General features: G+C 41.7%; 1 protein-coding gene across 1 annotated transcript in view; it reads right to left on the bottom strand.

Moving 5' to 3' along the window:
* LOC129867220 (protein kinase C-binding protein NELL2-like) overlaps positions 1 to 16020 on the bottom strand; it is a 105133-nt gene extending 89113 nt beyond the window's left edge. The window contains exons 1-4 of the mRNA XM_055940479.1: positions 15620 to 16020; positions 15209 to 15337; positions 2950 to 3100; positions 950 to 1123 (exon numbers count right to left, since the gene is read on the bottom strand). Coding sequence (XP_055796454.1) covers positions 950 to 1123; positions 2950 to 3100; positions 15209 to 15337; positions 15620 to 15668 — 503 coding nt within the window. The 5' untranslated portion in view covers positions 15669 to 16020. The remainder of the gene's footprint in view (positions 1 to 949; positions 1124 to 2949; positions 3101 to 15208; positions 15338 to 15619) is intronic.
* Between the last annotated feature and the right edge of the window lie 7651 nt (positions 16021 to 23671).

A 23671-nucleotide genomic window follows, 5' to 3' on the forward strand; every position in this document is an offset into this window, starting at 1 on the left:
TCAGATATGACAAGTTTCTGATTTTGTCAGAAAGTGTTTTCATTTCAAGCTAAAGTATACTGTTAGCTAGCTAGCTAACATTAGCTGGCTGGCTCCCTAGCTAACGTTACGTGTATGACGTTATTATTCGTATCCCAGAGTCGTTTGCTTTGCTAGTTAGAGCCTAATGTTAGCTAGTTAACATTGAACCTGGTTGGTTAGCTCCCAGCAGATTCATGCAGGGTACTAGCGATATGATTTGGCACGATGTTCATTGTTGTTTAACTAGCTAACGTTAGCTGGCTGGCTCGTTAGCTAACGTTACGTGACGTGTGTGATCTTATACGTTGTTTACCTAGCTAGCTAGCTACATGTCTTAAGCTAAAGTGTAAAACACCCATTGAATATGGCCGGTGTCAGTAAACGTCGGCAAAAAAAGATTCATGAAATTGTTCCCAGCAGAGCTGGTTAGGCTGTTTTCATGCTATCCAGAGGTAAACAAATCATCCAGAGCGTCAAGTGTGCGCTTTGAACGCTCCGAAAGCGAAACGAGGTGGGTGGGGCTCAAGCTTAAGAGGGTGTGAACGATGCTGAATGGGTGTAGACAAAGAAGAGCTCTTCACTAGACACCAAAACATTCAGAAAACATTCTCAAAAGTGAGTTTACAAGTTTATCAACTTTCAAAGCATAATTACTTTCCCATTGTTCCTCAGAAATGCAGTGTATGATATACCATTTTGTAGCTCTGAGTCTCTACTTTTATCCAATATAAAAAAAAACACAATTTCAAATTTTGCTACATAAGACAAAATCCAGGTGGTGAGTCATTAAATTGATTGGTAATAATGCCTCTAACACTAAAATACACCCTCTTCAGTCATCCTATTCCCTACTTATTATAGGTTGTTTATACTGGGAATAATACTGGATTAAATTAAACATGTTTATATCTCAGTACGTTTAGCCTACCTGTTGCAGTCAACGTGCAGTATGATGTGGGAGGCGCTGACAGCCACAGAAACCTTGTGCCACTGTCCGTCTGCCAGGCTGTAGGGAAACACCTCGGTGTGGGCCTTCTGACCCTTGGTGCGGTAGTGGAGACGCACCTCATTGCGCTGCCCACTGCTCTCCAACTCCAGGAACCTGAAGGGACGAGCAGACAGAATATGGATGGAGAAGAATTGATATGGACACAAGTTTGTCTAAAGTGGATCCTGAAAGAATGAACAGATGGAATATGGAGAGAGAAAATGCTACACACATACACTACATGGCTAAAAGTATGTGGACAACTGTTCGTCGAACATCTCATTCCAAAATCATGGGCTTTAATATGGAGTTGGTCCCCCCTTTGCTGATATAACAGCCTCCACTCTTCTGGGAAGGTTTTCTACTAGAAAATGTTTACGCACTACGTGCTTCAGCACTCACCGGTCCCCTTCTGTGAGCTTGTGTGGCCTACCTATTCACGTCTGAGCAGTTGTTGTTCCTAGACATTTCCACTTCACAATAAAGGCACTTACAGTTGACCGGGGCAGCTCTAGCAGGGCAGAAATTTGACGAACTGACTTGTTGGAAAGTTGGCATCCTATGACGGTGCCACGTTGAAAGTCACTGAGCTCTTCAGTACAGGCCATTCTACTGCCAATGTTCGTCTATGCCGATTGCATGTCTGTGTGCTCGATATTATACACCTGTCAGTAACGGCTGTGGCTGAAGTAGCCGAATCCACCAATTTGAAGGGGTGTCCACATACTTTTTGCACGTGCACACCCACACTACCCAATTCAACCACAACATCACTAACAGGTAAAAAGGCAGTAAAATTGAGGACAGACCACACCCATAACTCTACAGATAGCTGAACATTTCCTGTTCATTCCCTGAATCAGAATACTTCCAGTAAAGTGTATTGTGCACCACACTCACCCCATGGTAAATTATAAGTGCTTCACCCTGTTTCAAAGAATCATGACACATTCCTCTGTAGATCTGCAAACCCTTTCAAGATCCAATCACTTGAAGTGCAAGCTTAATGCTACTCAACGGCTGTCAAGGACAGCTTCAGTGAGACAACACTAATGCATATGTGTAATGTGAGTGAGAGGAGTAAACTCATTGGTACATTGGTATTCCAGGAAACCCCTGCCTTCCTTCTGTCTAGTCCGTTGAGATTCCCCATATGAAGTAGCGACACTAATGGAAAGAGCTGACAGAGTTGCCAATACAGATTCATCAGCTCTGGCTTTAAAGACTTCTACTCACTTCAAAGCATTATTCAAAAGAAAAACAGCCATTTAGGAGAACTGTAGCGGTGGAGTGGATTTATCTACAAACCGAATCTAATGAGTTATTGTCCTCCAGCCATGCACAATATACCAGCTGCACAAATCCAGTAACTCTGCCTGCCGGGATCACCCAACAACCCATTTCTAAACCAAATGAAACAATGGTTCTGTAGCGTGAACACACATTCTGCACACAGTCTGGCTCAGCTAATCAAAGCTGGGGAAAGTCATTAACGTCGCTATGAGGTCTTTACTCTGCGCTGACTTGAATATACACAGTTCAATCAACACATTATGTGGCGTCCTGACTGGAAAACAGATCAGCATACTAGCTAACTAACTGTTCACAATCACCACGGTTGTGTGTTTAGTTTGGTGATGTACTAGGAATAAAGTATTGGTGTAATTTGCTTTTTCTGTACAGCATTGTTTCGTCTGTTTTGTCATCTGATTCCTGCAGCACTAACAGATTTACAAAAACACAAAAATACTGTATGTACCCTCAACACATTTTACGCATAGATGACAATCCCACATATTTTTTAAAGGACTTCACTGCAAAGGTGAGCCATTCATACTCTGACCAGTGTGTTTTATGAGGACTCTGGCATTGTGGTCAGTGGGTATTGTGAGGACTCTAGCATTGTATTCAGTACGTATTTGTAATGGCTCTGGCCATACCTCTGTTCAGAGTGGTGGATGGAGAGGATGACCCCAGAGTTGAAGTGCTCCTGTTTCAGGGTGACCACAACGGTGAACTCCCTCCGGCCCCTCAGCTTCTGGAGCATCCGCTCAGACACATCCTCAGGAGCCTTCACCTCCCTGGACGAACCTGGGGAAAGGGTGGTTGGCAGTTTGGTCATTAAAAGGCAATATTGTAGTAGCACTTGTGCATTCAAATACATTAGCATTATTTATGTAGGCATTTCCTTTCCATGTGTTTTCATTCATTACAGGTTATCATTGTTGCAAAACACAAAGGATATTCATGATTGTTCAACCATAGTGCCATATTAGAAATGAAGGATTATTTCAACCAGTATAATGTGTTTAGATTAATAACAGGGAGATCAGTGTTACACCGTGGCTCTGGATAAGAGTGTCTGCTAAATTACTAAAATGTAAATGTGTCTCAACTGAAGCCAAACAGAGCCAGAATAGAGAAACAACCCCACGTTAGCGTGATTCACAAATGCCTCAGTTGTTGGTACAGACAGTTAAAATAAGTATTTCAACACAGCTTGAAACTATCCACTCTTGAAATTATAGCAGAACACATCTGGCTGTTTTAGAAAATACAAACAAAAGACATCAGCTCCTCTGAAGCTGAACAATCTCCGACAAGCAGCTTCAGAGCTGCACCTTTTGAGCTCAGCTTGAAGAAGAAAGAAAAAGGAAAGAAGAAATAAGAAGAAGAAGAAAGATTAAAGAAAAAGAAGGAAGAAGTGCGGTGGACATTCAGATCTCTGTGTAGCCTGGCTAGTCTGTAGCTGCTGTTCTGTAGCTAGTCTTCTGTTCTCCAGTCCCACTAGTGTGCCACCTTCTCCCCCTAACTCCACCCAGACATCTATGCTACTTTAATGGAAGCATCAATAAATGATGATGTTTCTCAGAAGCAAATCACATCAAAGAGTTCACTCCCAGCCAGGGGATGCATGCATGATGCCATGGCACACTTTAGAGCTACAGGAAGCTAAGCTAGCATCGCTGCCTCTCTTCTCGTCAGCGCATAAACATTTTACTTCCAGCTGGTGGGAGTAGCCAATTAGCACAATGTAGTATGAAAATGCTAAAAAGGCCATGATGAAGCCTGTCACTGTGCAGGGTGAGTACACAGAGTAGATGCTTCAATGCATGCGATTGGAGAGAAGCACGTTATACAGTCTTCAGAGAAGGAGTGTAGCGTGTGCTGCTAGCATTAGCATCTGTCTGATCCTGGCTAGGCTACTCCATGGGGAGGCCATGTTTTGAGTCGTTTCTGTCAAAACAAAAAGGTTGTCTGGTTTTTAGGTCAACTAGACAGATACAGGGCTTGAGTACATCCTCAACAGAGCTACTATCATTAAAGTGTTATTGGCTGAGGTGGGTCTTTGGGTCTTTTTTTTTTTGCACTGCAAAAAGGGAAATCTAAGCAAGCCTAAATATCTTATATTGTGATAATTCACTTAGTGTCTATTACCAAGCTAAATTACCTAACGTCATTGGTAGATACTTGTTCTTATTTTACCCCCCCCCACCCCCCCCCCCAAAGGCTTAATACAAGTAAATTATCTTATTTCAAGATAATTTTTCTATATATTTTACCCATTTTTGCCAATGAGGTTAGATAATTTTAGCTTGGTGAGGATTTATTTTAAAAAGTGAATTATCACTCAAAATATATTTAGGCTTGTCTAGATTTCACTTTTTGCAGTTATGATGGGAGCAACAGAAAGCCTCTGAATGAATAATTAAATATAAGTGACCACTTTTCATAATAATGTAGGACATTGGTGGAAATGATTAATGCTTTGAAGTGTCTTAGTAGACCGCCTCATTGAATCACAATTACAGATTAAATAAAGGGTTTGGTGCATTTTTTCCCTTTGGAAAAATTATACAATTGCATTCAGATCCCGTGGAATTTTCTACAACAGAAATACAATAAGCCATTTGTCAGACTTGAAACAAAACAAAACTCAAGCAAAAGACTCCAGCCCGAAGATGGTAGAGTGCCGTGCTGGTCAGTCATGTGCCAGACCTAAGCAGGGCGGGTGTGACTGTGCAAGGCAAGGGGAGGACCACAGTGATACCTCAATCCCAGACACAATGGTTAGGGGGCAGTTTGGGCCGAGGGACCTTGGCACTGAGCCCCACCACAGGGCTCCACAGAAAGCCATCAGCCTTTGATCTGTTAGTAGCTTCTCTTCTCCAGGACACAGCCTGCCTCCCCACGGGGGATGGCGAGACGCCCAAGTGGGGGGAGGGGCAGGGTGGGATTCACCGGACCCCTTTCTAAGACTTACTGATAAGCACGGCTGTCCTTGGAGAAGCCTGCATTTAAAGCACAGAGATAGGACCCCTGCATCGGTGCTGCTCACTCATGGCATAAGATTACCACCAGACAGTAGTACCCTACCAGTAACCCTCCCAAAAACCCTCCACATGAAAGAGGAGTGGATGAGACTCTGCTCTGATAAGAGGGCCAGACCCCCCCCCCCCACCAAATAAATACCAATCAATTCACATCGGCATACCTTATCTCACATCAGCACCGTTTTCAATGTGTCATTAAAACTAATGCACACAGATAATTACTGAAAAAAATAAGAAAACATTTACATTTTCAGGAATCAAATAATACATTGACAGAGTGAGAAGTCCAAAGTCTCAGAGAGTGTTCCTGGGAAGCACAGCTTTGTGGTAGCCTTGCCGGCACGCTAATCTTATCTGCAGGATCCAGTATAAACAGCTTTAATAAACAGTTTCAAACCAGGCGATTGTCTCCATCATAGGGATTGACTCTAATCTGTCACTGAGTAATAATACCTTATTTTGTCGTTTTGAACTCTAAGTCCGTGCACAACGGTGAATGCTTCCCTACCATTGCAAAATAAATACTGCCAATCTAATCAATGGTTCGTTTGTTTACTATTTAGATCAGGTGCCTTTAAAAGCTCAATTTGAAAAGCTGCCCTACAGTACATTAACCTAACTATCACATAATCCTTTCTGCTCTCATATGTTCCTGTATTTTCAGAGTGACTTCTTTACTGTATACTGTACAGGGAAGAACTTAGTTTATTGAGATGTAAACAGCCTCCTAAGAACAATATGAATTCACTGGGTAACTGTCACGCCCTGGCCTTATTATTCTTTGTTTTCTTGATTATTTTAGTTAGGTCAGGGTGTGACATGGGTAATGTTTATGTTTTGTTGGTTTTTGATGTTTATTTGGTAAAGGGGTTATGGGGTGTAAAATATGGTTTTGTGTTTAGTGTAGATGTCTAGCGTTGTCTATGTTGGTGAGTGATCTAGAAGAGTCTATGGTTACCTGAATGAGTTCCCAATTAGAGACAGCTGATGTCGGTTGTCTCTGATTGGGAGCCTTATTTAGGGTAGCCATAGGCTCTCATTAATTGTGGGTAATTGTCTATGTAAGAACGTTAGTAGCCTGTATGTTTGTGCACAACGTTTGTAGCTTCACGGTCGTTTTGTTGTTTTTGTTAAAGTGTTTTGTGTCGTGTTCATCTTCGTGTTGTGTGTTAATAAAGAAGATGGCTTATTTTCCAAGAGCTGCATTTTGGTCCGTCAATCCACCACACGATCGTGACAGTAACATTTAAATTCATTTTGGCCCTGGTTTCAAATTATGAAGATGCCTGACTTTACCCATAACAAAGCAACAACAGCAAGTAAAAGATCACAGCGGTGTTCTGATCGAAATAACACTGGTCACGTTTATAACACTCCTCTCCAACATTTCATGTCATCTCTCTCAAAAGGCAACTGTGTGTAACCCAGGTCAAAACAATGGGTGAAATATTTATGTAAATATGAGCATACAAACCAATTATATTGTCCCCCAAACAGAAGTGCGCAAATCCTTTAGGTCCCACCTTTGACAGTTCAATCGTTGCAATGTCGAGCAAGCCATGTAGAGGAAGCGCCATTTATGGCACATTCTCTCCTATGCTCTAAAGCAAAAATAATGAGTAAAACATGGATATATCTTTAGAAAAACGCTGATAATTGATGCTCTATTCATTGCAACATCTTGAGAAGTGGTTGAATGCATTTGTGGACCATCTACTCGATGAGTTTTCTTTTCATTAATGAAGCTATTGTATTAGCGCCACGTTAGCCGGCCAATGCTAACTTTTCTATATGTTAGTGAATGTAAATAGTGTAACTTGTGCTAGTCGCTAAGCAAACTTTTGTAGCAGTAATTATAATTCTCCCAAGCGAACAATATATCAAACGGATGCATTTGGTGTCAGTAATATATTGTAGAAAAGTCAACTTATTGGTACTTTGTTCAAAGTTATTGTAACGGCAGTCCAAGTCGTCCTCCTCCTCAGACGAGGAGAGGCGAGAAGGATCTGAGGACCAATGTGCAGCGTGGTAATTTTCCATGATTTAATTAACACTAAACAAGACACTATACAAAATGACAAAACAAACTAACCGTCACAGTCCTAGCTGGTGCAGACAAAACACAAAGACAGGAAACAACCACCCACAATCCCCAGCACAAAACAAGCCACCTATATATGATTCTCAATCAGGGACAACGATTGACAGCTGTCTCTGATTGAGAACCATATTAGGCTGAACACAGAAACAGACGAACTAGACACACAACATAGAATTCCCACCCAGCTCACGTCCTGACCAACACTAAACAAGCAAGACACATAAGAACTCACATAAGAACTAGTTCTCTCACGTCACCCCGCTCCTCCGCTCTCTCCACTGGCTTCCAGTTGAAGCTCGCATCCGCTACAAGACCATGGTGCTTGCCTACGGAGCTGTGAGGGGAACGGCACCTCCGTACCTTCAGGCCCTACACCCAAACAAGGGCACTGCGTTCATCCACCTCTGGCCTGCTCGCCTCCCTACCTCTGAGGAAGTAGAGTTCCCGCTCAGCCCAGTCAAAACTGTTCGCTGCTCTGGCACCCAAATGGTGGAACAAACTCCCTCACGACGCCAGGTCAGCGGAGTCAATCACCACCTTCCGGAGACACCTGAAACCCCACCTCTTTAAGGAATACCTAGGATAGGATAAAGTAATTCTTCTAACCCCCCCCTTAAAAGATTTGGATGCACTATTGTAAAGTGGTTGTTCCACTGGATATCATAAGGTGAATGCACCAATTTGTAAGTCGCTCTGGATAAGAGCGTCTGCTAAATGACTTAAATGTAATGTAAATGTAACTCTGGTCAGGACGTTACAGTTATTTGTTAGTTGACTGACACATTGAAACGTACATAGCACTAGCTAATGTCAGATGCCATTTCACGGTAACTTTTGAGACGCACATGTTGTGTAACCATAGAGAAGACATTTTAATAGCAGTTTATTCTATTTGTACATTTATTTCCTTGTTATTATTGTGGAAAACTAGATCCAAAGATTAAGGCTGAGACTATTTAATTGTATCATAGAAAAATCTTTAATGCATACAAGCAGCTGCAAGGTAGATCAGTCTCTGATCGCAGGAAGGAGCTCGAAGAGTAAATCAAATGAAATTATATTGGTCACATACACATTTTTAGCAGATGTTATTGCGGGTGTAGCGAAATGCTTGCGTCCCTAGCTCCAGCAGCGCAGTAGTATCTAACAATTCACAACAATATACACAAATCAAAAAGTAATTTTGAAGGCAAATCACAAATTCCACTATTGTGCCTAATCCTTATTGTGGCTAGCTTCACAACACAAAACCCGGTACGGTCGAGCATCACTAGCCAAATGAAGCTAGCTGGCTGCTTATAATGTTAGCTTTGGGCAACAGGGTTAATAGCTATTTATTTTCATGAACTGAGGTTCAATTTCAATAGGCGAACAACAAGTGGCAACCTAGCTAATACTTACTCAAAATAATTCCTAAATCATTGCTAAGAATAATGAAAATGACTGCAGTTTCTACTGGTCATTGTTTTCAGGCTGGTTGTATTGGTGCTAGCTAGGTACCAAGCTAAAGCTAGCTACCCCAGAAGTTGCGGTCGAACAAATGATGTTTTATTACCAATGCGGTATGGGGCGAAGCCCCCTTTTGGAGCCAAGTACAGTTAATTAATCCATAGTATGCATGATTGTAAGTTTTGGCCTGCTTATTCAACACGCAGGTCAGGTTTTTTGATGGAGTTTGAGTCTTCTTGGATGGCGAGCCTACCCAGGGAGAACGACATCTTCCATTGCATGCAAAAGAAAGAAAACATCTGAAGACATCTTTTCAAGAGGACTTTTTCTTGAGGTACACTATTCTCCACAGCTCTACTGTGTTTGTCTCCTTCGAACCGCTTTCATCAACTAACTGTTTTCGCCCACAGGACTGCCGGTGACTAGATATTTTTTTGTTTGTCGCCCAATTCTATGTAAACCTTTGACACTGTTGTGTGTGTGAAAAGCCCAGGAAGGCAGCTGTTTCTGAAATATCGGATCTGGGGTGCCTGGCACGACGATCATACCACAGTCAAATTCACTTAAGTCACTCGTTTAGCCCATTCTAACATTCAATTGAACAGTAACGGATCACCCCATGTTATGTGGTAAGACTGAAATACTGTATCTGTATTTGAATGTAATTTTCTGAATTGAACTGTACTGTTGATAATTGATACTATAGAAGGGAGAACGTGATTTTACCTGAGGTATTGAAATAGACCCATAGATTATTTAACCCAGGGTATTTGAATTGGTTTATTATTAAATGCTATTATTGTGAGTTGCATAAATATCCTTGGCACAGAATGACCAAGTGGGACCAGTCAGTCCAAACATTAAAAAAATCAAAAACGGCCATATTAGAGAACAAATAATATACCACAGATTAGAGCTCTGCATGGGCATTCATTTTTAGCCCGACCCCTACCCATGCCTGCGACATTCAGGCCCTACCCTACCCAGGCCCGATTGCTTCTGCCAAATTTTAAAGTCCAGCCCTGCCTGAAATCAGAAATAACTTCCTCAGTTAGTAAATACAAATCATGGCTAGAAGGGATCCAGCTTTTGTAAAATTATCGTCAAAAGTTAAATTGTTTAGCCAATAATAACAACTCTAAGCCTTTTCCTAACCTTAACCTAATTCACGTAACCTGCTACGTTAATTCTCCTAACCTGCTACGAAAAGTCAAATCTGAAGGTAATTTGACAAAAGCTGGATTCCTTCTAGTCATGACCGTAAATCCATTAGCCGCTCGTCTCTGTTGGTCACTGGCTCCCTGTGCACAGGAGGCTCGCTCTGCATGCATTCTGCTCATGGCGGCTCTGAGTCTGTGAGTAACCATAGCAACAGCTCCGCTTGGGCCTCTCTGCTCAATGACGAGACAGAGCAGTGAGCTGTTAACTACTTTTTGTCACTCTAAACCCAGACAAAACTCAAGGAACATTATTATTTTCTGTGAAATAATCTCTCCTGTCTTATATTTGACGAGGTTGAAGCACTTCTGACAGCATGTTTTGATCTTAGTAAGATATGACTGTACTGGCTCAGCTTCAAAATGTTAGTGATCAATTTAATGATGCCCGAGCCGTACCTATACCCTTGTTATTGATGGAAGAAAACAGGCCCTACCCAATGTATAATGTTGGGGCCCATCAGGCTCGGCTCGGGTAGCAGAGCTCTACCACAGGTAGACGATAAAAATATTCATGACTCATTCAACATTGCGTAACACTGCCAGTTAGAAAATGACATAGCATTTTTTCAAAACACTCTGCTTTAAACATCGGTGCTGAGGCTGAGGCATCTGCGTGGGAGGGTTGGGCTTGAGAACATCTCTCTAGGGGGATTACATTAATAATAAACTCAACAGCAACTCAAAACCCTCACGTAGCCCCCTTCTGGCTAGCCTACACCCTGAACATTCCAATACCAGCTCCGGCTCCGGCTGACTCAAGAAATCTGCATTCGGAGGATGGTCTCTCCCTCCACTGTGTGTCCACTCTACTGGAACAAATACTAAACCGAGCCAAGGGCACCTCCAGGACTGCTGGGGCAGCACTTTCTCCCAAATTCTCTGATCGACTCTGCACTGACCGTCAGCCACTGGCTGTCTGACATTGAGTCTTTGAGCTTGTGTCAGCCACTAGTCCTATATCTATGGTGGCGGCAGGTAGCCTAGAGCGTTGGGCAAGTAACCGAAAGGTTGCTAGATTGAATCACTGAGCTGACAAGGTAAAAATCGGTTGTTCTGCCTCTGAACAAGGCAGTTAACCCACTGTTCCTAGGCTGTCATTGTAAATAAGAATTTGCTCTTAACTGACTTTCCTAGTTAAATAAAAGGTTAAGTGTAAACACTCTATTTATAGTGGCCCGGAGCTGACACAAATATCACTCAACCACCATAAGCAATTCTGGAATAAAGGATCTGGTTGGACTAAGAGGGCACCTGGACACCTGGATTCCAAGTTACTGTTACAAGTCCAACCACAGAATCAGTCAGAAAGGAATTCAGTGTTTTTGCCAGAATAGCTTTGGTAGCTGGCATTGGTGGCTGTAGCCCCAGAGGTTAGCCCATTAGTTGCCTCCTATTTAGTTGACACACACACAGGGAGCGCTGCTGTATAACAAATGAGTCTCTTCCATCCTGCTACCCTCCAGGGCAGTTTCAGTTAGGAGCATAACCACCACCAGATACACAGAAACACTTCACCGGCAGTGCTGCTCAGTGCCCAAACACTCAACAAGAACGAATGCCTTTCTGACACTGATGATGACATAAAATCAGCATGTGGGTCTCGGGGCTCACATGCATGCAGCTGTGTAGATAGGATACTGCTCATTGGCTGCTTGCTGTCGTGACCATTGTAGGCTCCTCTTCCAGGATCAGTTAGGACAGAGTCTGATCCTAGTTCAGTGCTCTGGTTGTGGCAGTCTGCTTCATATGTAGCACAGGGACATTCCTTCCTCCAGCTTTATCATATCAGTCCGAGGCCTACCTCTGTATATCTATAGTACTGCCACTCACTGTACGGCTGACAGGTAATTTCAAAGGCAATCTGCAGCAGGTGAGAAGTTCTAAAATGTAATCCCCACCTTCCCAGCTCTCTCACAAACACACACACACACATAGTTCATGCAAGCCAGTGCACACACACATATCCTTCTTCTCCCCCCTCCTAGAGATACCAGCCATCCCCATGGGCAATCAGGCACCCAGCTAACAACAAACGTTCACACAACTTTAAGAATGAAACAACTTTAGAGAACGTTCTCTTAAGAGCCTCATTAGGTCATTACCTAACGTTTTCATAGGAATGTTCCAGTGACATGCAAGGACTGTTTCCCAGAGACCATTCCCTTAATGTCAAACATAACTTACCTGGAATTGGCTACCATGTTCTCAGAATATTCAATATTAATGTTCTAGACACGTTTCATGGGAATGTTGCAAGAACATTCCTGTGTATCAGTGTTCAGGATGTTGCCTGATGGTCACCAAAGATGTTTGTTTCATCATTACACATCACCCCTTGTTACTGTGGCCAAGCCCATCAAGGCTGATTGGTGAACAACAGCTCTTTGTTTGTTGGCAAGTTTAGGTACACTCAAACAACGCTTTTAACAGTGTTTTCAACTTACATTTGACATCAATTATTATATTGTGCATCTTCATTAGTACAGTAATTATTATTCAAAATATCCAGCCCTGGGATTTGAACTCAACCTTTAGGTTCACTGCATTTTGATCATCCTGCTACGCCACCATGTCTGTATCAGTTAATGAGCAGTTTCTCATCATTGATTTGATTGACTTATTTCAGCAATTTTAGGGCTTTTTGTATAGTTGTATAATGTTAGTGGGGCATAACCCTGTTTTAATGTTACTCCTGAATCACTATGATCAATAAAATCATTTTTCTTGTGTACTTTTAACAGAGCTGAGATTTACTTCAAAGTTAATTTGCCCTATTGCTTATATCCACCCAGTTTCAGATCTACACAAGTGTCTAGGGAGAAGGAATTAGGGTTGGCTTCAGGACAGGACCTAACTATTTTGGCCCAATAAGCACATACTGTACACTCTAGGGACATCCCTTATTGGGAGAGTGGCTAGGGTGTTCTTCATTGGTGTTGGTGGCCTGGGTTTGAGACCTGCATGGGGTGTCACACTACTCTCCCTTTCTAAGCAATGTATGTTAATGTCATTATTTGGTAACATATACAACACCCCTAACTGATCTAATTTAAATCAGTTTATCATTGAAAGAAGTGAATCTGTAAGTTTACCCCTTGAGCACAAATTACATTTCCACTACCTCTCATAATTTATGAGTATTCATTAATTATATATAGCTGAGCATCTCTCCGTCATCTTCTTGAAACACACTTTGAAGTAAATCTCAGCTCTGTTTAAAAGTATACACAATAAAAAACTTTTATTGATCGTAGTGAATCAGGAGTAACATTAAAACAGGGTAAAATGCCCCACCAACACTAAAATAGCTAAAATAAGAAAATCAAATCAATGAGAAAATAGTCAGATTAACTCATAACTGATAACTGACAGACATGGTGGCGTAGCAGAAAGATTGGAATGCTTTAAATGAACATGAGCAATGTAATTATGTATGTCAATAGAACGCACTGTTTAAAATCACCATGTGTCCCCCTAACATTGCCAACTGACAACGAGCTGTGAATAGATCAGCGGTAAATTAATCAGGTCCTTGATGGGCTCGGCAACAGTAACAATGTGTAACGAAACAAAACATTTTGGGGAGAATGTTTCTTTGGGACCATCAGGTGACGTTCTGACAACTGATACACAGAAATGTTCTTGCAACATTCCCTTGAAATGTGTTTAGAACAATAATATCTTATGTTCTGAGAACATGACAACCACGTTCAGGGTAATTTCTGTTTGACATTTAGGGAATGTTCTCCTGACTCAGACAGCTCCCCTCGCTCTAGACAGCCTGCTCAGTGACTACACTACACAGAGGCCAGCAGGTTTGACTGCCGCTCCGCGCCTCCACCCAGCATTTCTTACTTAACAGAGACATCCTAAATGAAATAAGGGGCAACGCTGAAGAATGTACGGGGATGTCTGAGTCATGTTTCCATTTTGTGACATTAATAGCAAACTGAAGGAGAGAGGGCGGGTGGAACCCCGCCTAGGTGGAATGTATAAGCGTTGGAGTAGAGGACGGGACATCATGTCCCCCTATCTTCAAAGAGGAAGAGGGGCTCCAGCTGCACTATACATACAGTAACTGTGCTGGCGTCGCTACAGAGAAGTATATGTGAGGATAGGCAGGAGAAGATACGAGGTACACGTAGAAGGATTTGGAAATGAGTTATTCCTATAACAATGTTATTTACTTTTATACAGGATGATGTGCTATAAGATGGCAAATGTTCCTTTTGAAGCCATAACTCATTATTTTGTATACATTGATCTGGATGCTTACTGCATCAGGTGCCAATTTGTCCAGGTTGAAATTCTTCTCCAGAGAACTTATCCTGGAAACACGATGTATCATGTAGTGATATTCTGAGAGGTGCTTGTCCGAGGGCAGAGCAGTAGGATGTACAACTGGAGCATAGAATTACATTTTACTAGACTCTCTCATCCAGAGTGATTTACAGTAGTGAGTGCATACATTTTCATACTGGTCCACTGTAGGAATCGCCAACAACAGGTTCAGGCTAGACAACCCATAGACCTCAGACACAGGGGGGTCATTAAAGGTCCATTCTGGCTGGGGCCTGTAGAGTGGCTCATTCAACATCAACCACACTCCATACATCGCCATGAGCCTGGGGTTTTGTTGCTGACTTCTCATTATGCCCAGTCTTTCCATAATTCTTTGCATGTGCGTTTCCCTCTCTCTTATGGGAACACTGTTCTTTGCTTTGGGCAGGTGGCATCCCCGGGCCCCTGGCCTCATTCAGAGAGAAAATGACAACACTAGGATAAGTATGTCAAAATAAATGGTTGCGCAAACAAACAGGTTGTATTGTGGACAATATGTATAAATGGAAGGTTTTCCTTTTATGTGAGAGCTTCTAAAAGCATCAACACCCATTCACCATGCATGACAGTCAATCTAATATTATATGGAAAGAAACACGTTTTTTCCCTTGCCATGAGTTTTTGAACTCATAATGCCTGCTGTTTTGTTGTCTCATTCTGATGAGGAAAAAACTGCAAATAACCATTGTTGCCCTCTCGCCTTCAACATACCACATAGCATAGCCTATTAGGTTTCTTTATGGGAGCATCTTACCTTGAAAGTGGAACGCCCGAGACTCGCTGTGGAAGCCCTGGACTTGAGTAACTCCATCAAAACCCCCTCCAAGCGTCAATTCATCGAAAACATTGATGCATAGAGCAGGATCAACCCCGAAACCTAAAACTTAAGTGACAGAAACAAACACAGTACGCATGGACACAATTCATAGCATCAATTCAGTGACCCGTTTCCGAACCGTTATAAGGTGCTAGATAGATGCGCATCAAAGTGTACAGAATTCCAGTTGATATTTAAACTGGCAATTTGGAATAATAGGTGAAAATTGATAGGATAAACACTAAACAATAACAATACCTTTTATGAAAGCCTATACCATACTTTGTTGTAAAATGGGTGTCTCAAGTAATTTACATTTTTATCTACAAGACATTATGTGTGTCCTACCTGAGGTGACGCAGAATAAACCGAGGAAAATAAATAGTTTTAATCCCATTGTGAATCAAAATTAACAGTAGTCCATCTTTTGTCCACTTCCAAGAGTCAATCCTGCTCAATCGGTTTACATGCGAACGATGTCACACCAGCGCAGTGTTACAAATCCCACACTTGTGAAAACCGTATCAGATTCAGAACTTGGACGCCAGAGATATTATTCCATTCAGTACAAACTCCGTTACAGGTCTGTTACACAGGCATCGGTCCGTCGGCAACACAAGTGGGTAGGCAATAGCCTAGAGGTTGTAACAAAACAAGTTTCACCAGTCCCGGAGACGCTCTGTTCAGCAGTCTGCACGAGCGCGGCGGAGGAGAGCGAGGGTACCCGCTTTCAGGGTGGGAAGTAAAGGAGAATATAGCCAATGAAATAGGACCAATAAGCCCCCTTGTGGTCTTCAGCTGAAAATGACTTGAACTGGCCTTAATCCAAAACGCGCATTAAAGCGTACAAAACATTAGGAGCACCTTCCTAATATTGAGTTGCATCCAATTTTGCCCTCAGAACAGCCTCAATTCGTCGGGGCATGGACTCTATAAGGTGACGAAAGCGTTCCACAGGGATGCTGGCCCATGTTGACTTCAATGCTTCCCATAGTTGTGTCAAATTGTCTGGATGTCCATTGGGTGGTGGACCATTGTTGATACATAAAAAATCCAGCAGTGTTGCAGTTCTTGAGACACTCAAACCAGTGTGCATGGCACCTATAGTACTACCATACCCCATTCAAAGGCAGTATTGTAGTATTGCCCAGTCACCCTCTGAATGGCACACATGGGGCGGCAGGTAGCCTAGTGGTTAGAGTGTTGGACTAGTAACCGAAAGTTTGCAAGATTGAATCCCAGAGTTGACGAGGTAAAAATCTGTCGTTCTGCCCCTGAACAAGGCAGTTAACCCACTGTTTTTAGGCCGTCTTTGAAAATAAGAATTTGTTCTTAACTGACTTGACTAGTAAAATAAAAAAAATAGCACACATACATATTCTATTTGTCTTTCTTTATGATCTGGTTTGCGGATCGCATCCTAATTTTAGGTGCATTCACCGTCACCTACTGTACTGGAGTGTGAGGCCAGTCACGGCCTACCTACATTCAATTCCAGTAATAGAAAATAGAAAAAATGGTAAAGGAAAATGAACCTTCCAACTAATAGCTCTCACTAAAAAAGCCAACACCCACTCCACTATTTAACTCTGTCTAATCCTACTCTAGGCCAACGGTCTGGGAGGACAGAACACTACCCCTCAACACCCCCTGCAACTGTTCTGCAGTAAAACCTCGCAACCCCAAGTACTCTCTGCAGCTACCACCGCAACCTCTGTTTTCTGTGACTTTACGTTCCATTTCTGCATTAAATTGACAAACATGACTATGAATGCTAAGACACCCACCTTGCTGAAACACATATTATTCCCATCCCTCTATATTGGTCTCTGCCTACTCACAGGAATTCTCTCAGGATCCCTCACCCCATCTTTCTCTACCACTCTCTTCACTCCTTCAGCATACAACCCTTTCTGTACTACTCTGACCCTGGTAACCACAACCTGCCTTTCTCCCATCGGACACCTCCGATCTCCAGCCCCATGGGCACTCCCACAGCTAACACACAACTTTCTCCACCAATACTACACATTCCTTTGTCTTATTCCCTACTGTACACTTCTCACATCTACGAATCCCCCTCCTACACACTGCTGCAACATGACCATAAGCTTGGCATCTAAAATACTGTAGTATTATTGGAACAAAAGCTCTTACGGCATAACTGGCAAAGCCTAACTTGACCTTGTCGGGCAAAGACTCTGCATCAAAACTCAGCAAGACAGACAATATCTTCTCCGTTTCACCACGCTCTACATCGTGTCTGCGTCGCACCAAACGGCGGGCATCACAGACACCAGGAATCTTCCATTTCCGCTGATCCTCCTCAACATTTAATGCCAGTCCTGTTATCACTCCTTTCAAAGGCACCCTTCTCTGGAGAGCAAAGCAAGTAAATTCTTGTCCCTAGTCCTGTGGTTCGGAGCACTCTGGATGGAAGACAGAATAAATCACCACAAGTCCACTTCGCGTTACTTTAAACAACTCAAAAGTTCCCAAACTCTTCTCCACTCAACCTGACATCACATATGGATCAGCCAGAATACAAGGATCCATTCTCTCCCTAAAGCTCACGCGCACTGGGCCAGAATCCTTCATATCATTGGGATGAGGCTTGAACTCGGTGGTCCTCAACGCAGGTACTTCTTCCTTACTCTCGTCAGGTTCAATCTCTGAGCTACTGGAGCACATATCCCTCTTTTTGTACTTGACACAAACCTTCCTCACCACATCACTTCTCTATACACTTAGCTCCTTCTAGGTGGTCATCACTGCACCTGCCACCGCATTTAATCCATTCTCACACTCATCACGTTTAAGTTCCTTCTCTAGCTCTTCCAAACATTCTGTGTGATCCTCCATTCCATATTCACTCAAAACTCACTTCTCCTTTTTTACCTTGTCCGCCATCTTCTCCTTCATTAGATTTTCCAAAAGGCTTGTGCAATCCCACACTCCATATTTACTCAAACTATCTTCCACTTTCCTACTTTTTTTCTTGTCCACCATCTTCCACCTAGTGTTTGCAGAACGTTCAAACCGCTAGGAACATACCCAGCCCTAGAGTTAGCTACAGGTCCAACTTTCTCTTCTGTCAACAAGGAAGAGGCGACTCCGGGATGCTGGCCTTCTAGGTACAACCATCTCTGCAGCACTCCACCAATCAGGCCTTTATGGTAGTGGCCAGATGGAAGCCACTCCTCAGTAAGAGGCACATGACAGCCCGCTTGGAGTTTGCCAAAAGGTACCTGAAGGAAACTCAGACCATGAGAAACAAGATTCTCTGGTCTGATAAAACCAAGATTGAACTGTTTGGCCTGAATGCCAAGTGTCACGTCTGGAGGAAACCTGGCACCATCCCTACGGTGAAGCCGGGTGGTGGGAGCATCATGCTGTGTGGATGTTTTTCAGCGGTAGGGACTGGGAGACTAGTCAGGATCGAGGCAAAGATGAATGGAGCAAAGTACAGAGAGAAAGTATTCAGACCCCTTGAATTTTTCCAAATTTTGTTACGTTACCGCTTTACCAAAAAAGTGTTAAACAAATCAAAATATATTTTTTACTTGAGATTCTTCAAAGTAGCAACCCTTTGCCTTGATGACAGCTTTGCACACTCTTGGCATTCTCTCAGCCAGCTTCATGAGGTAGTCACCTGGAATGCATTTCAATTAACAGGTGTGCCTGGTTAAATATTAATTTGTGGAATTTATTTCCTTCTTCATGTGTTTGAGCCAATCAGTTGTGTTGTGACAAGGTAAGGGTGGTAACAGAAGATAGCCCTATTTGGTAAAAGACCAAGTCCATATTATGTCAAGAACAGCTCAAATAAGCAAAGAGAAATGACAGTCCATCATTACTTTAAGACATTAAGGTCAGTCAATACGTAAAATGTCAAGAACTTTGAAAGTTTCTTCAAGTGCAGTCGCAAAAACCATCAAGCACTATGATGAAACTGGCTCTCATAAGGACCGCCACAGAAAATGAAGACCCAGCGTAACCTCTGCTGCAGAGGATAAGTTCATTAGAGTTACCAGCCTCATCTCAGACACATCTCAACATCAACTGTTCAGAGGAGATGATGTGAATCAGGCCTTCATGGTCGAATTGCCGAAAAGAAACCACTACTAAGGGACACCAATAAGAAGAAGAGACTTTGCTTGGGCCAAGAAACACGAGCAATGGACCTTAGACCCGTGGACATTTGTCCTTTGGTATGGAGTCCAAATTTGAACCGCTGTGTCTTTGTGAGACACGTGTGGGTGAATGGATGATCTCTGCATTTCCCACAGTGAAGCATAGATGGGGAGGTGTTATGGTGGTGTGGGGGTTTACTGGTGACACTGTCTGTGATTAATTTAGAATTCAAGGCCCACTTAACCAGCATGGCTACCACAGCATTCAGCAGGAATACGCCATCCCATCTGGTTTGGGCTTAGTGGGACTGTCATTTGTTTTTCAACAGGACAATGACCCAAAACACACCTTCAGGCTGTGTAAGGGCTATTTTACCAAGAAGGGGAGTGATGGAGTGCTGCATCAGATGACCTGGCCTCCACAATCTCCCGACCTCAACCAAATATATTGGCACGGGTGTTGTTAGGCCCGAGAAGAACGTCAAGGGCCGGCAATCTGTGCCAATATATCCTCCAAACACCGGCTTCGAGAGCATTTTCCCTTTTATACAATGGGTTAACGACACTCAAATAATGATTGACATATTTTCATTAAAAACATAATTTTGATAAATGTATTCATACAATTGAATTATTCCACAAGATATAGTCCCGACACAATTCTAGGGTTGCTACCCAAGCTGGCTGGTCGTTCGTTCTATCGGTTCGGTTGCCAGAGGCGCGACCGAGTCGTTCAGTCTTTTTGATATGTATCTATGGACGCTACCCAGTCGTTCGTTCTAAATGTTCCATTGCCATACTGACTGGCAACATTTTTATCTCTTGCTTTTTTATTTTTTCAACAGCCACACAGTAAATTAAGGACAGTTTAAATCACAGATTTGAACAAATTACAGTTAAAATTACTGGAGTTATCTTAACGCTCAACAGAGTGATACGCTACCTGGAGTTATTGTTGATTGGGAATGAGTACTTTTAACTCAATAAGAGTAAACAGTGACAGGGAGTTAAAACTATGGCGTATCCACAGATGTGGGAGGGGTGTTTCACATTTACATAGATTTTTTTTTATCTGATGCGACACATTGATGTGTAGCATACATTTTTCTAAACGAAACGAATCTAATCTGTATTTGGTTGGATTTATTGCAACCGTTACTGAGAAGGCTGTTCCAGTTGACATGATATAGGTAGTCTCTAACAATAGTAATCTGGTCTCTGCACTGATATGCATTGTGAATGTAAATTGTGGGTGATGTAAAATTGCTGGACATCCTCTCTCTTAAATGGATACTAATAGAGATTGGATGTCACATTGCAAGACACCATAATATGACACAGTAAGATATATTTAAATGAGACTTTACACCTCATATCGAACCATGTAAACCCACAAATAGTGTTGTTTGACGCCATAGCAGTTGAATTCACTCTTGTGATTATATTTTGAGAGTTAACATTACTCTAATAACTAACTCTAAAATACTGAACAACACTGCAGAGTTAAAAAATAACAGTAATTTTTTCAATAATACTGCACAGAGTGAAACACAATGATGCATAGTTAAATATCAACACTAAATTGAGCATATAGAACTCTGAAAAAAATACTGTTGGGAAAGAGCTTGCAAGTGACCATGTCACTGTACTGTTTTACACCTGCTGTATCCTGTGCACGTAACAAATAAACTTTGAAAATTAAAACTTGATCCAGCTCTTCTCTTTCTTGCGGGGAAATTATTATTTAATAACAAACAATTTTGTTTAGTGCAATTGCAATAAATGCATTTTAGGTTATATCTTAGTTTAATAAGATGTTAAGCATCATTCATCAAGCATCCATCATTTCCTGGTTGTAAAAAATATCACTCAATAATTATATTCTAAGCTCTGTTGTGAAGCTATAACAAATATTCTACTAACCCAAACTTCTTGTTGTGTATCTTCAAATGATATATCTACTCTTCAATCTATCCCTGATAGCCCTGGGCAGCCATTGTCAATAAAACCAATTTGTTGTTTCCTGTACGACTACTGTTTCAAGGAAGCACATCTGCTGTATGAGAGAGAGAGCCTCCAACTCTCAATTCATTATTAATGCTGAATCTCATCTGGGCCGAGGCACAAGAAATGTAATTACTTTGTATTGCCCACAAGTCATAATTTCCTAAAGTGCCATCAGGAAAAAAAAGTCATTCAAACACGATATTCTCCCAAGTAGACAGATGGAGGATGCATACATAGCCTAACCATGCTCTTGGGAATTCACCCCCTCGCTATAATGTTGGCAACTAGCAATACTAATATCAAAGAGGCTACAGCATTAAGCAGTCATAGTCAGTGTTGGTAGCTACCTCAGGGTATTTGTGTCAAATTGGAAACTAGCTGGAGAAAATGGCTATTCTCTGTCCCCAGAGCTCCTCTCAGTCCCTCTGAGATATTTAAGTGATAACGCCAGAGAAGCCGGTGTTTGGAGGATATATTGGCACTGGTGTTGTTAGGACCGAGAAGAAAGTCGAGGGCCGGCAAACTGTGCCAATATATCCTCCAAACACCGGCTTCGAGGGCATTATCCCTTTTATACAATGGGATACCAAAATACTCAAATAATGATTGACATATTTTCATTAAAAACCTTTTCTCAATAGGGGGGGCTCTGTTTCCACTTTGTAAAAAATCGTTCCCAAATTAAACTGCCTCGTACTCAATTCTTGCTCGTACAATATGCATATTATTATTACTATTGGATAGAAAACACTCTCTAGTTTCTAAAACCGTTTGAATTATATCTGTATATCTGAGTAAAACAGAACTCATTTTGCAGCAAACTTCCTGTCAGGAAGTGAGAAATCTGAAATCGAGGGCTCTGTTCCAGGGTCAGTTTATTAATTTCCATGGAATCTATGGGTCTACATGCACTACATACGCCTTCCACTAGATGTCAGTATGCAGTGAGAGTTGGAATGGGGTGTCTAGCTAGATCTGAGGCCGAACAAGACGTCTTGGAACGGAAGGTCTGATCTTTTCACCGCTCGTCTTGGCGCGAGACAGACCTCAGGATTGAGTTCTGAAAAGCTGTCGTTATAGGCGTTAGATATATCCGGCTCTGATTTTATTCGATATATGTGTTAAAAACATCATAAACTAGTTATATTAAACCGACTTATAGCAGTTTATATCAGTTGATTGCAATTTTCTGGAATTTCTTTGTCTTGCGTTATGGTGCGTTGGACACTGCTGCGCCACATGGCTAGCGTTGGCTGCTAATTCTACAGATGAAGAGGGCATTTTACAAACAAACAACGATTATTCTGGACAAAGGACAACTTGTACAAGATTCTGATGGAAGCTCATCAAATAGTAGGAACCATTTATGATATTATTTCGTATTTCTGTCGAAAAATGTTTAGACTATATTCCGCCCAGATTTCGGGCGCTGTTTCGCTATAACGTAAGCTGTATGTCGTAATAAGGTTATTTTTAAAAATCTAACACAGCGGTTGCATTAGGAACTAGTGTATCTTTCATTTGCTGTCCAACCTGTATTTTATAGTAAAGTATATGATTAGTTATTTGATAAGATGATGTGAGTGTCAGAAATATATCCGGATTATTTTGGGCAGTTTGGCTAGTATTCACATTGTTCAACCACAAATTGTACCACTAAATATGCAAATTTTCGAACAAACCATATATGTATTCTGTAATATGATGTTATAGGACTGTCATCTGATGAATTTTGAGAAGGTTAGCGAAAAATTAATATCTTTTGCTGGTTTATTCGCTATCGCTAACGTGCATGAATCAATGCTGTTGTGTGGTTGGCTATTGTAGTAAGCTAATATAATGCTATATTGTTTTTTCGCTGAAAAACACTTAAAAAATCTGAAATATTGGCTGGATTCACAAGATGTTTTTCTTTCATTTGCTGTACACTGTGTATTTTTGATAAATGTTTTATGATGAGTATTTAAGTAATTCACGTTGGTCTCTGTAGTTATTCTAGCTGCTTTGGTGAGATTTTGTGATGGTGGCTGCAATGTAAAACTATGATTTATACCTGAAATATGCACATTTTTCGAACAAAACATATGCTATACAATAAATATGTTATCAGACTGTCATCTGATGAAGTTGTTTCTTGGTTAGTGACTATTTATATCTTTATTTGGTCGAATTTGTGATAGCTACCTATGCAGTAAAAAAATGGTGGAAATATGCGGTTGGGTCTTTTGCTATCCTGGTTAGCTAATAGAAATACATATTG

Source organism: Salvelinus fontinalis, chromosome 12 (genome assembly GCF_029448725.1).
Source record: "Salvelinus fontinalis isolate EN_2023a chromosome 12, ASM2944872v1, whole genome shotgun sequence".
NCBI classification, from domain to species: Eukaryota; Metazoa; Chordata; class Actinopteri; order Salmoniformes; family Salmonidae; genus Salvelinus; species Salvelinus fontinalis.